Raw genomic sequence first — 14550 nt, forward strand, 5'->3', positions numbered from 1 at the left:
AGCATCATTCTCAGTATAGAGCCACGTGTGAAGATGAGAATTTTATCTTACCATGTTTCGTTTAAATCGGCGTTTGGTTTTTTGAACACACTTATTTCGTTAAGCCCCTGAACAATCACTAGAACGAATCGTCATAAGGGTTCACCACTGTGTGAATCAGCTTCGTTTCGAATTGTCGGATCTGTTCTAGCCTAAACGACAAGACCCTGAGAATTCTGACGCACAGTTTCGATGAGCCGATACTGCGATGTGAATATAAATGAAGAAAAAACAATTTAAGGAGCTCCCCATACCGGCGAATGGGAGGACCGTGAAGCTTTTGCTCCTCTACTTAAAACTTGTTGTGGCAAACTTCTTTTTCCCTTTGTCAGTTTACATTTTGTGAATATTGTATGGCACTTACACAGGCAACGAGTTGTTCGTTATCCTGGTGTAAAGGTTGAACCCTCATTCCGTGCTCAAACTTTGCCTTTATTCCGGACTCTCAGCGTTCACAAAGCTTTTTGTAGACAAGTTTCAGCGCTCCTGTCCTTATCCTTGAAGAAACTTCAGTACTCGGATTCCGTGGCAAGGTGGGATGAAAAAATTAAGTCCGCGTTATGAAGGTGATTCAGGACTCTCTCCTTTATTTCTGTGTTAAAAATGTCTTGAAGCGTAGTCTATAGACTCGATCGAAGATGCGATAACGTTCGAAATGGTCTGATTATTTTTGGAATTAAGCAGGCTCTTGCATTATAAAATGAGAAGATCGAGAGGGAGAAAAATATATTCAGCAAAGAAAAAGAAAAAGATAAAAATAAACAAAATTATAAGAGTAACGTATAGAGAAAAAGAAAGAGTAGGAAAAATAAAAATCAAAAAAGATCCGTGGATAATCCATAGCCTTGTCGGTATAGTCTGAAAAATCAGATCGAGAGTCACGTTTGACCATTAACCTCCCTTTTCCTGATGGCGACTCTCGTGTGGTTGCAATGAAAAAGTTAGCAATAAATATTTGATGCGAATGAACGTGATGCGATGCCAAAACCGTTGGATCGTTTCTCGCCGTTAGAAAAGTTCACAACGCAAAACACGATTGTCTCGGTGCGCTTGCGAGCCCCAACGAGCATTAACTCAATTCCCTTGAATTAGAGCCGTCGAGAGACTTGAAAAAACCATCAAGTTTAATCCGTACCCAGCTCGATATCCTCTTTTGGCTTTATTTCTCTCATTTTCCCTTGCGGAGACGAAAGAGAACTACTCTATTGCACATTTCCGAAACGATCTTATTTGTTTGTTTTTTTTTTATTATTTTCCTTATTTCTACTGTCTAGTTCTTCTTCTCTGTTATCCTCTTGTTTAAATCATAAAACTTGCAAGCCCCTCGTAAAAACTAAGTCAATCGAACGTTTTATCTTTCAGGGATTGTCTCCGGTGCATCGTCATGCACGAGAAGCATCCGAACGTTCTGCAATACAAGGAAAGTGAGTATTTCTGCCACACTGACTTTTTCTACTGTTTCCTGTATCATTATAGTGAAATGTTTCTATGTATAAGCATAGAATCGCAGCTGCACTAGAAAAAAAAAGTAGTAAGAAGTCGAGAACATTCTACTGATGTCCCAATGTCACGAAATTTTGCTTACTCGAGGAATTTGGAAGACAGCGATGAACTTTATATTCTTCCAAAACATCTCAGAAGAATAAAATATTTCTTTCTATCACTGAATATCTGAATGGCAGAGAAAACACTGAAAAAACCGTCTCGCTGTAGAACCGTTCGTTTTGAAAAAAATAAAAAAAAGTTTTCTCAAATAACAGGAAGCTTTCAAGTATTCTGGTCATTCTGCAGGATGGATAAAAAATTATCCAGTGCAAAGAGACCCAAGAATTACATAAATTATCTCTTATTTTTACGCTTTTTCATTTGAAAGGCTTACGTCGAAATTTGTACCAACTGTCCAAGCGCGTTGATAAAAAATGCAATTTTTTTCACAGCATACTGTCTCAAGAGAGACACAAATTTCGATGAAGCCTGCAATAAATTAACCGGTGACGCGGTTCTATATTCGCTCTTCCGTTCGGGAGCTGCGCCATCGCCGTGTCCCATAAGAGGACCCTTGGAGTTTACTTATAGCATAGGAAGTGACGGCAAAGAGTGTACCAGCACGTCGTCGTTTGCGGAGGCTTGTACACAAGACTCCAGGTTACTACTGCGTTATTTAGCCTGTCCCGATGTTGCCAACACCGAAAGTACAGGTACGATATAATTTTATATCTACTGAAAGTAGAAAAAAGATCAAAAATTTTTACATCTTAAGGAAGTTGAAGCGATATATATAGGACATCATACGAAAAATACATTAGATTTTATTATTCCAAATTAATGAATTGAAAATTTACGTGAATCTTCTTGAACAGCGCTTAATTATGTGTGAAAAATTTGGAGAGGTTTCACCGCCTGGTAATCGAGATATTCATTGTCGAGTATGACAAGGTTAAACATGGGCTCTTATGGAAGCTTTCAAAAAATTGCAAACTTCAACAATAAATATCTCAATTTCACGACGGTGACTCATCGGCATATCCCGCCAGAAGTTTAATACTGTCTTACGCTTTCTGTTTAAAAAATTTTAATGTGCAAAGTTGGAAAATAGTTTTAACATAAGATACGCTTCAACCTCCTTAATTAATTCAGCTCAGAAAGAAAAAAATACACGAACGAGCAGTCGTTTAAGCAGGTTTTTATTTTTGTGGCGATTCCATCCCAGTTCACTTGACTTTTAATTCTATCACAATTATTATTATCATTTTGTATGTTATTGTTGTGATTTATACCACTCGCTTGACCATATATTCCAATCGTACTTTGTGGTTGCGCCAGCATTTGGATTACGATCTCGTGACAAATTTGATCGTAAGTTAATTTCGCCTGGCGCGTTATTTCCCAAACCCGGAAATAATTTAGTGAATTTTTTCATTTCAAACACAATAAATTCACCGATCAGATTTCCTCGGTTGCATTTTTTCGTACCATTCTAGAGGCTTACGCGAATGATTTATTCGTGTTGGACCCACGCTATAGCGTCGGATAGAATTTTGTGATAACAACCGTGGAATCGGAGTGAACGAGTGAAGAATTTATCTGGAATATTCAATGAAATAATAATCGCTCTCTAGAATTTTTCAAAATTTGCATTCATGCTCGAATAATTTTTTGAAGCAAACAACTGTTTCGTTGCAAGCACAAAACCGTAGTCGAGCGCGCGTAATACAAGCATGCATGCGTATAGTTTCGTTATCGATGGTGTTTTTCGAGGCAAATTGAGAAAGGACGAAACGTTGTTTGAGTCTATAAAAGGCCCTAGCGTTTTATAACGTTGCGCAACGAGAATTTCTGGGCAAATTGCGTTATTAAATCTTTTTCCCTCTGACTTGTTATTTTATTCGTTTTTTTTTTTTTTCGTTCCCTGTTACTTCACAAGACGTGGAACTGGAGTGTCTAGCCACGTGGAAAGAGGGCAGCACCCAATATCTCGTAGCTCGTAGATTCTTCAGAAAAACGGAACGCAGACTCTCCAACGACGAGGAACGATATAGATGTTTCGTGTATGCGAAAACGTCTAACAACACGTGGAATCTTGCACAAAGCGGAGATGCCACATGCTCTGCACTTGACAGCGTCACTGATGGCGCTAGGACACTCCGAATGACACAAAGTAAGTGAATTATCATGTTTTTTTTGTATCCACTGATGGTTTATGAAGCGAATCTCCTTTTTGGAGTCGCTGCTGGACTGAGATATTTTCAAGACGTACGTCGAGTGTTTTTTCGTTATTATTCTTTCGTTTTACTGAATAAAATATCTGATACGAAGTATTTTTGAAAAATATGATAAATATTATCGGGCATTTGAACTCCTCGATTAATCTTCTCAGTTATGAATAAAGCTATGAATTATTTCGTTAAAACAAAAACGGAAGCACCGAACTGGGCAGGCACTACTGGACCCTCAATGATTCACAACCTTCCTGCATCATGCACAAACTAATGTCATTGGTAGATACTGAAAAAATGAAAAATGGCACGAAAAAATGGGCGCAATCAATTTCAACGTTTGTGTCAAATGAGCACAGAGAAGAGAAAAGGATTTTCGTGATTTTGCTCCTCGTACAATCTACCTATAATGAAAACTATAAAAAGTTCAAATTAGTGCAATAATTTACGCATCGCTATGCTGCGTCGGGGGTCAAAGAACGTTGATAAACTCCGAAATTCGAGTAAGTTTTGGGGCGGTGCAAAGTTAACATAACTTTGGTTCATCGACCCAACAATGTCCTGCAGAGAGAATCCCCGAGAACTTGGCTTACTCAGAGCAAGCTTCCGAGAAACAATGATCGTTTTGTACCGTAGGATGGTGCAGAAAAGAGAGAGAGTAAGAAGAGAGAGAGAGAAAGAGAGAGACGGTTCGAAGTTCGTTTTTGGTGTTGGAAATGCTCGACAATCTGTATAGTGATCCAAGGAAGTACAAGCTACGAGAATTTCGCAGGACACGAGATGCAAATACCACGTGAAACGTTTTCATACACGCACCCACCCCCACAGATATATAATCTGTGTGCATATAACCGTGTTCCCAGACTCACACCGCTATAGAATTTCACACATTCCCACTCATAAATACGTATGTATTGTGAAAACGTACATACAGCGAGAGATGTGTTGGTCGAGCTACATCTCAAACATTTGGGGTTGCATCGTAACCGGAAGCCGCTTATGACGCCGTAGCTCGTCAGCTCCGAGCAATTCGCACCCCTAGACATTAAAGGGATGGGGCAAAGACTGGAGGGTCTATAGTATCTGAACTATGGGAGATTCGCGGACACTGAATCGAATTCTTGGACCCGGAACGCAGTATCGAGACCGAGAAGCATGCTATGCGACTACGTGTCACACTTGTATCTATGCATATTTGGACACGTATCATTCATGAATTTACGTCTTTCAAAGTTCTGAATAAATCCAGAAAAATCAATTTTTCGGTGAAATCCTTAAGGTTGTTCAAGCACGAAACGATTTTCTTAAGAAACTCTTGAAATTTACACAGAGTTCAAATGGCTAGTCGACTGACACACGTATCAAATTTCAAAGGGTTCTTCTTATTGATTGTTTAGATAAACGTGTTTAAATATGAAAAATAATACACGGGGTTTCAGGGACTATGCGTAAAAAATCGTTTATCTTTCTGTATTACGAATGAACGCTTCTTACGAAGTTTATGAAAAAGTACGCAATAACAATGAAGTATATAATGGAGGTTTGGGAAAAAATTCGAGACGATTGTCGTACTAGCAATAAAGATATGTTAGGTTAACGATTGAACGAAATTGGTAACGAGCACTCGTATAACCTCGCATTTGCTTATTTCAGCATTTTGTTTGTTCTTGGCTTGGCCCATTCCCATCATAGTCTTCTGTCTTTTTATTAATACTTTTTTCTCGATCCATTACCCTTTGTGTTTTTCCTTTGTGCTCTCAAATGCGATTTTTTACATAAAAAAACTATTGTATTTTTGCCAGGGACGAATGAAATTTCGGGTTCAATTAGCGATGGATCCCCGATTAATAAATGGCTGGTAATTTCATTCGTCAAGAGAAATATTTATTTACAATTTCGAATTAATAACTCTAACATTAATTTAAAGTGTTTATATCTTCAATTAGGGAGTGAACACTGATCCAATTTAGACATCCATGAAATACAATCCTTCGGGCATGATCCACTTTAAGTTGATGTTTTCGATGAAGAACCGTTGCTGCTTCCAATTTTGTAAATCCCTTGAAATTATAGAAAACGATACAGAACATTCAGATTCATTATTTTTTTTCTCTATTTTTTCCTTTTCAATTTTCAAACCTGATCCAGAACACACTCGATGTCGTTAAAAATTCATAGATCCTAGGCATTTGATGTGTGGTAATATTGGAATAGAATTGACAGCTGTGACTTACATCTCGAGGAAACTTTTGACATGTCAATTAATCCAAGGAATATAGTTGTGATATTAATTGAAGGTTCCTCTGTTGAATTATTGATGGTCCGATCATGCGCGGACCATTACCCCTTGAGGCGATTAACCTACTTCTCTGGCACTTGACACGAGTCTCAACGTCGTATGTAATACTGATCATTCACAATTGATCCCACGCTTAAAAAAGATTTTTAAATTTACATTAATTTTAAAGTGCTATTTACTTACTAACCAAATAATAATGTTTAGTAAATTCAGCTAATATAAGCAATTTACAAACTTTATTGATTTTTCAAAAACCTCAGTCGTATTACCATCGTAGCTATTGCCAGAGTTCTCATAATTTATTCTATAAACTCAGATATTTCTAAGCAAAATCTTTGAAAGTCGAAAAAGCAAAGAATTAAGGTTAATTTTCTTATTTTATTCCACAAATAGTCTGAATAGGACGAAGTAAAAAGGGCAAACGGCGTTCCAAAAATATGATCCAGAGTCCAGGTCGCGAGCGGTCGTTTCTGGTATAACTTATAATTTAGTGTAGCCTCTGAGCGTGTAAATTCGGAGACGTGGAATTGGGGTAAACGGTCGGGGCACAAGGGGCGGGGGGAGGGGGACTTGAGTCGAAGGCAAGTTATCTAGGCATGACGCACGCTATGTTAATATCTCGAATCGTAGGTCAAGTCGTCTCGGTCCTCGTAAATTTTCTTCTGCAGCTTCATAAGCAGCTTAAATATAACGTGAATTTTGGTAAAGCTATTTCTCGAAAATGTACTCCGGCGATGGAATGACTTTCATAATTTATCATGTGCTGTAAACGAGACACAACAAAAAGTGTCATCTAGGGACAAGAGAAATTATGCTAACGAGCATCATCGATTCGAATGGTTGACGGTGGAGGGGACGTTTTGATGGGTCTTTGAAAAAGTGACTTTATCGCTGGGTAAAAGTTTTGAGAAACGTTATAACTCATTTTTCACATGTGCTTTTTTCCTTCCCTTAAACAAGCTACGATTTAAAGTTCCGGCCAACATTAGAGAAATGAGAGAGCGTCTCACTATTTCTGTCGACCATCATCCTTTACACGAATCACAAAGTTTTTTCTCACTACTATACTTTGCTCTTTCTCTCGTTCTCTTCTCCTCTCCCATTTCGTATTCCACGTTTCCTCATTTGAACTTTTTCACAATTCAGATTAAATCCTTCTCCTCGTACAGTTACGACTCTCGCCGTAGTGTAAATAGCACATCTCTTTCATCATCGTTTCTTCGCGCTAGAGCTATTTCACTATGAATCATTTGCCAGTCCAGGGGTGAGCGATATCGTGTCTTTTTTCCTCGTGAAATTACTAGACGACCTTTTTTCGCAGGGTTCATGTTTCTTACATCCATCACGATGCTTCACGTCAGCCCCTTCGCCGTGTTTCGAGAGTATTATTTATAATTTCATAATTTTTCCACAGTATATCGTGCGTATTTTTACTGATCACCATTGTTTTGTGCATCGCACGAGGAGGTATCTAAACTGCTGAATGTTTTTCAGAGCCCGTACCAGAACGCTGCTCTTTTCCGAACTGGCTGGTATCACCCAAGTCGTGGATCGCATTAGACACGATGGCTTCGACGTTGCTCGCGTCAACATACAACATTACGATCCTGGATCGAAACGAGACGCATCTGTCTTGCCACAAAACCTTTTGGCTCGACGAACAACAAAAGCTGATGGGAAATCGGCGAGAGAATCAAGTGATGATTGTAGCCAAAGCGACTCGAGGCTGGTGAGTATGAAATATTTCTTATTCTTCTCCTGAGAGCGTAACGCGACAATTTCTTGGGTCAATGAAATATTGATTGCCGCTACTGGAAAAAACTGATTTTACTCGCCTCCGAGCAATAATCCAAAGTAAAAAAAGACTTAAAAGAAATGTTAAAACTAAAAAAATTATCGTCATGTACGAATCAATTTACAAGCCAAATATATCCATTCGAAACGATGAAGGATTTAGGAATCGGAATGAGACGAGGCAAACTGTCCTGGTCGTCTGACTAGGTACGCTTTATCTACTGCGCCTCTTAATTCACTGGACATGTTTTCAACGAGTAAACGAAGGAAAAAAAGGGAGAAAAGAGGCATGCGAGTGGAGAGTGAAAAGATGGCACTTTGAAAGTGTGAATAAGACGAGAATGATGGTAATGGGATTCTGGCGGTTAGCAACTTTGTTTTTCTTGCTCTCCGGTGGGCGAGAGCGAAAAGTGGAAAAAGACTTTTGCGCCCACCATGACTGTACTTCTCCGTAGTACAGTAATGCCTGTGGTATGTATAGCTGTCGTTGTCGTCGCCGTTGAAACGCTCGTCGATGGTATTATTTATGGGTGGCACCCGACCGTAAAGTTTCGAAAGTCGCCGTAGGTCGCACGCCCCGTGTTGGCTCTCGTCGTCGTAATCCTCTCCTCTCCATCTTCCCTCTATCTCCTTCTCTCCCCCTCTCTTTACTCCACACTCCTCGCATTCATCTCTACGGGATCGTAGAAGGGAATGGGCAATGGGGGTGTAAGGAGCGAGAGTTGCGGAAAAACGTGTCGTCCAAACATCGAACGACAAACTTTCGAGTCCCAGCGTGTGTTCCCTCGCCTCTCAAAACTCAGCATTCCTCTTGAGTTATAACGCTGCACGAGTTCAGTGCTGTTGACGGTTGACGTGCTACCGCATGATTATTGCGCTCTCTCTCTCTCTCTCTCTCTCTCTCTCTCTCTCTAGGGCGCGCACACACGCGCACACACTCACCTTTTGTAACGAAGCACATGCGGAGCAGTCGTTCGCATGACGCGTTTGCAGCCCCCCTTTGGAAGGAAGCACGCGTGAATTGTCTGAGAATTTAGCCTCACGTGCACAGTGACTTGGCATACTTACGAATCGATCAAAACGCCGGAGACGAGATATGCATCCATCTTGAGTTCGTGCCACGTTACTGACTCCCGGTGCAACCTCCTCTAAAAATATTTTCTCAAATAAACAACCAGACCTCACGGAATGCTCTCTCTCTTTCAAGAGCGTGAATCTTATCCTCGCTATGGATCATTGCAAATTCATTTTCTCCCGGCAGTTGACTCCGCGTACAGACTCTATTTATAAACCAACGTCCGATTACCCCTTAACGGAGCATTACCTGCAGGTAATTAATATTTTCCGTCTCATAGGAACTGGTGAATAATTTCATTTGATTCAATCGTCATGCCCCTCTGACTCCTCAAATCTCCGAGTTTCCTGCAGATTTAACTGAATTAGCGTCAACTGTGAATGGAACGATAATCGGGAGAAAAATGGAGCGCTCATCAGTTTTATTATCAGAATGACGAAATCTCATCGTTTGAATTATGTCATTGAATCAACATTGAAGTTATCGGCTCACGTTTGATAGCAATAATTTTCCATTGTATCTAACAGAATTGGAATTATGAACGTCAAATATTAAAGGAACACGAACGTTTTCGACGCATAGAGCTTTCCCCACTCTGAAACGTTTTCGGAGTTTGCGCCCAACTGTTTCTTATAAGCCCGGAGCAAATTTCTAACTTCAAATTGATTTGTATTATTATTAAATTATATAAATTCTAGTATTATATATGGATATATGTATAATAACCTCGTGTGTAAATTCGACGACGTGCTAAAGTGAAGGGGGAGGGGGGTAAATTTCTTCTGCAGCCCCTAAACAGGCTCATAAAGGGATTGGACCGTAACTCAAAAAATTGATATGAAGTGGACGAGGAAGCTATTAACGTTGAATTTCTAAAAGCATTGTAGGTTTTTGAATATATTTGGAGCATGTTTCGAAGTCGGTGAGTTCACATGTAATTTTCGAATCAACATAAAGCAGCAGATGATTTTTCAAACTACTTTTATTCGGTGAAATTATAGATCCGCGTGTGTAGTAAATGAGGGTACACCAGAAATTTTCGTGAATAGCAAATTTACGAGCAGTAAATTTTCATTTGATATTTTTCTACCGAGCCAAGTAACGAGAAGAAGCGTCCAATTTACTTTGGAGTTTTATCATTTCACGTGAAATCCCTTCTCGTCGTCGTGTCTTGCGTCACAGACGTCTTCGCCGACTCGGTGATTCGTGCACGACAGTTTTACAACAATAATACGTGGTACCTGGTCTCGCTAACATACACATGAAAGTTTATGATGTGATACGATGAGAATGGTACTGAATGGCACAGGCCGCACATCCAACATCCTATTTATGCTGAAGCTTTGACTTTCGGCATTGTTCCCTCTATATCACTCGATTACTCCGAAAAACAAGGAGGGCTTGGCGACAGTCTACAGTTGGCAAGTCTCTCAGCGTATCACTCCTCGAAAAGCTTTTCTTGCCGGGACTTTCGACTCGTTTATAGATGCACAATTTCAACTAGTCGAATAAATTCATTCGCTATATAGACTGCGCTTACTAACGATGATGTATCGAGTTATCGAGCATCAAATACTCACTGTCACTGCGATTGCGTCTTTCATTTCCAAAGATATTTCAAAGTCAGTGATTCCACATTATTTATGCGTTCTCAAAATATCTCGTTGCTTCTGAACCGTCAGTGAAAATCAGTTTTGAAACCATCAACGAAAATTTTATACTGCCACGTTTTTCTCATTATTGCGGACCGCTTGATCAGTTATTTTAGATTATTTTTGAACGTTGCATTACAAAAACTCATCCAAGCCGATTTTCAGTCGTCTCATTTTTCAAAAATTTGTAGTATTTTTGCAATTGTTGCACCAATCATTACTTATTCCGCTGGAATCCTTTCGTTTTCTCAACGTTGGATTAAATGATCGGCCCGTGATGCCGTTTTTAGTGATTTTTCATATTATACCTTTATTCGTGTGCTTTTTTTTATCGATTCATTGACGCTCGGGATTTATAAAAATCAGAAATATACCGTAAAGTACGATTCACTATTCCAAATTTCATTCGTCGAGCGTAATACATTGCAATATTCAAATTGATCATTTTTGAAGAATTTTCAATGGGGATACGCGATGTATTAATCCTTGTAACGAGAACTCCAGGCGTTATTCAATTATTTCATCATAAGCGTTTTAACGTACCAATCAAAAATGTATTATTCTCATTCCATTATCATCTAATTACATTTAGTAGAAACGAAATTACGCAACTACATTTTTTGAATGTTGCACTCGAGTTTTCAGCTGATTGCTTCAAAAAACATATTGAAAATTCCGATAATTACAAGTACCAATAATTATACTCATCGACATTTGTGCGTGGAGTATTTCTGTTGAAATCCAGGGAGTGAAATTTATAATAAATGAGGTAATAATGACTAGGTAATATCGATGCGAAAGCGATGCGTTTTGAGCGACGCAATTATTTTGCAAGTGCTTAAAGTACCAAAATGTGCTTGTAATTTTTTTTTTCGTTCAAAAATAATCGAGAATTGCCGTATAAACGTTGGAAAACAAAGCGCAGTTGGAAAAACGCACAGCGGTAGGGTAAACTCGTGAAAAATGTCTGAATATTATGATTCATTTATTTTTTCTTGTTTTATTCGTCGTTTTTTGCAACGAGTGGAAACGTTTCCGAGAAAAAATGACGGTACTTAAGACGAACATATTATACCTGGCCGCAGAGACTTCTACTAGGATATACCACAGAGACAGAAGCGTCTAGGGACTAAATCATACTCGACTTGGCGGAATAATATCCTTCGGGGCTGCAGGCTCTCTTTTGCGTCTCCGTTCGCCCGTTCACTACGTATAGATCGCTCCAGAGACAGAACCAACCTCTCTCTTTCTCTGTTTGTCCCTCTCCCACTCTCTCTCTCTGGTTCTCTCTCATCCTCCACAAACGCGCTTGAGGGCACCCGTAATATCTCAGTCTTGTGGAAGTGGATACATTGCGCTTTGGGCAGACATGGGTATCATTGAACATGACTGAAAAATTTTAATGAAAAAAAATGTATCAAGTTTTTGTAATATTTTAATATCACAATGCGAGTAAAATAGTGAATGCGAGGGGAAAAATATACGGCGAGATGAAAAAAAATCTTAATTTGGCGACACCAAATCGATGTCGACGGATCTCAATTTGATAAAATCGAACTCATCAATCGATAATTTCGTATTTGTAAAAATAAAAATACTTGTAAACTGTGCAAAATACCCAGGCTATAATTAACGAGGGATATTTCGCGTAAAAATAAAAAAATTGATAAAACCCCAGCTACTTTTACACTATTTCACATCTCAAATTTAGTGGAACAAACAAAAGTTAGAATTTATTTTGTGCTCTGACAATTTTTCCTTTTTTTTCATATTCCATTAATATTCCAAAGAGAGAATACTGCGGTAATCGCTCTCGTCGAAAATAGGGCATCCGACCCTTTATTTCCTCATTCGTAGCTAAAAGCGAGTACCTCAAATTGGCTGGATGTGCTTCGAGTCTGACTGCCTTTGCCTGGTTCGCTAATGTCCTCGACGCAAATTAGATTGAAACGAGAAATGCAAACGTGAAGCTTGAAATTTTGCTCAAGTCGTCACTAGAGTTACCTCCATGAATTTACACATGCAAACACTTTTATCCACAGGACAATCCAATTCGGCTCAATCTTTTTTTATTCGGATATATTACCTTTCGTGTTAATTTATCGTTGAATTTTAATTTTCACTGCAATAGTTATGAATGCCCATAACAATTGCTAGCTATTGTAAAAAATTTGGAATGTCTACTCACTTGATAAATGCTGTTGACATGCAATTAGCATGTGAGGTTAGTAATGCGGAAGCCTGTTATACATATCCATTTCTACTTTCAGAAGAACATGCGATAGTCTCTCATGCTAAGAGAATCTGCTTCAAATTCAAGTTTGTGTGTGTACGTACTCAGCTCTCCTATTTATCATACGAGATGTCTTCCCTTGCAAGCATAAGTAAATACTCGTATCTCAAATCGAGATGCACAAGTATAAATATATTTGTTATCGCCCTACGTATTCGGATCGAACAATTATTTGAGCGTTGTTTACTTCTTCATGTTCATTAAACACGAGAACGACAATTAGTTAAATCGAATCAGGAACTCGCAGAGTTTTTAACTTTTTGTGTTTATTTTTTTGTTTAACGCCTTGCATACGTCCAGCAGTGTCTAAAACGCGCTAAAAGAAAACTGTTTTTGGAGGAGATGGCAATAGAAGTAGATAAAAATCATTTTTACACATTGTTTATTAATATTTAAATTTTGTAAACAAATTTATTTCAAAATTAGAACATAAAAAATCACGTTTCCCGAAGCACTATGAAAAAAAAATTGCTCCACGGTCTGCTGCATCATTTCACCTTGAAATGTTGATAGATCTGCAAAACGTAAAAAAATTCTTGTAAAATAAAGTTGCAGTTATAGTCTGTCGAGCCGGACTTTTGAAATTCGAAAAATTTATCAATTTAAAAAAAGTGTGCATTTTGTGTCATAAATGTCATGCTTTAATGTTTATATTTTTTAATCACAATATCAAAAATCCGACTCGACAGACTACAGAGAAAATAATTTCAAATATTAAAAAAAAAGCATCAAAAAATATTAAAAACTGTATGAGTTATCACGTAGACTGTGCCAGAAAAAGTAGTTTTGAGAAAAGCGCATTTAAAGTTTGGTGTGCGCATCAGGCCCTCTCATAGTGCAGTCACGTTTCCTATAATAGCTTTCGATCTATACGGAATTTTTACAATCGACTTCCACAGAAATACGCCTAGAACTACAGAGAATAACAATCCGTAAAAAAATCGATTTTTTGAAAATTCTGGACGCATGCAAGCCCTTGAATTACACAATTTTGATTTTTCGTTAAAATATTCTTTCGACAAGACCCAAAGAATCGTAAGTTTCGTGACGGACACAAATATTATTTTGAACTCTACAATTTTGGTTGCAATTTGAGACCACGAAGATTGCCATCAGAGGAATAAAATTTGAAGCATTCAGTCGTTCTTCATTCACAATCTTTTTGTTATATTTGCTTACTTTTTGAATTTTTTTATGAGACGTTTCATCATCAAACTGAACTGAATACTAAAATATAATGAAATTATAAATGGAGTGTTTAAATGCACGAAAAAGATGTACATTCATCTCGATCCCAGAGATATATAATTCAATAGTTCAACACCACTTTTATAGTGGCATGAGCGAACAGTTTGTTGCAGTTAAAATGGGAACTATGCTTCCTGTAAGAACCATGAGATTGCACCCTTGGGACCATTTGCACCGTTGTACGCTTCTGATCCTTCATTCCTCCGTGCCACTCGGTTTTCCGCTTCCTGGCCGTTCCCCCTCACGCTGTTTTCCTGAATCTCCTTTTCTCTATTAATATACCTATACGTTCATGAATGCACCATGATGCAGGATACGTTCGAGTTTAGAAAACATTCTATGCAATGCAAATGGTTGAGGGCGCGCAACTTAATTAATTAAGGCAGTGGCAAGCCTCGTACATCATAACCTGCGGTATAAATACTTCTTTGTAT

The 14550-nt window shown here is 38.4% G+C and overlaps 1 protein-coding gene across 2 annotated transcripts in view; it reads left to right on the plus strand.

The window, feature by feature from the left end:
- Positions 1-14550, plus strand: part of LOC122414064 (uncharacterized) — a 177291-nt gene that overhangs the window by 151239 nt on the left and 11502 nt on the right. For both annotated transcript variants that reach the window (XM_043424887.1, XM_043424898.1), the window contains exons 4-7: positions 1402-1463; positions 1977-2237; positions 3464-3697; positions 7549-7783. In XM_043424887.1, coding sequence (XP_043280822.1) covers positions 1402-1463; positions 1977-2237; positions 3464-3697; positions 7549-7783 — 792 coding nt within the window. The remainder of the gene's footprint in view (positions 1-1401; positions 1464-1976; positions 2238-3463; positions 3698-7548; positions 7784-14550) is intronic.

This window comes from Venturia canescens, chromosome 1 (genome assembly GCF_019457755.1).
Source record: "Venturia canescens isolate UGA chromosome 1, ASM1945775v1, whole genome shotgun sequence".
NCBI classification, from domain to species: domain Eukaryota; kingdom Metazoa; phylum Arthropoda; class Insecta; order Hymenoptera; family Ichneumonidae; genus Venturia; species Venturia canescens.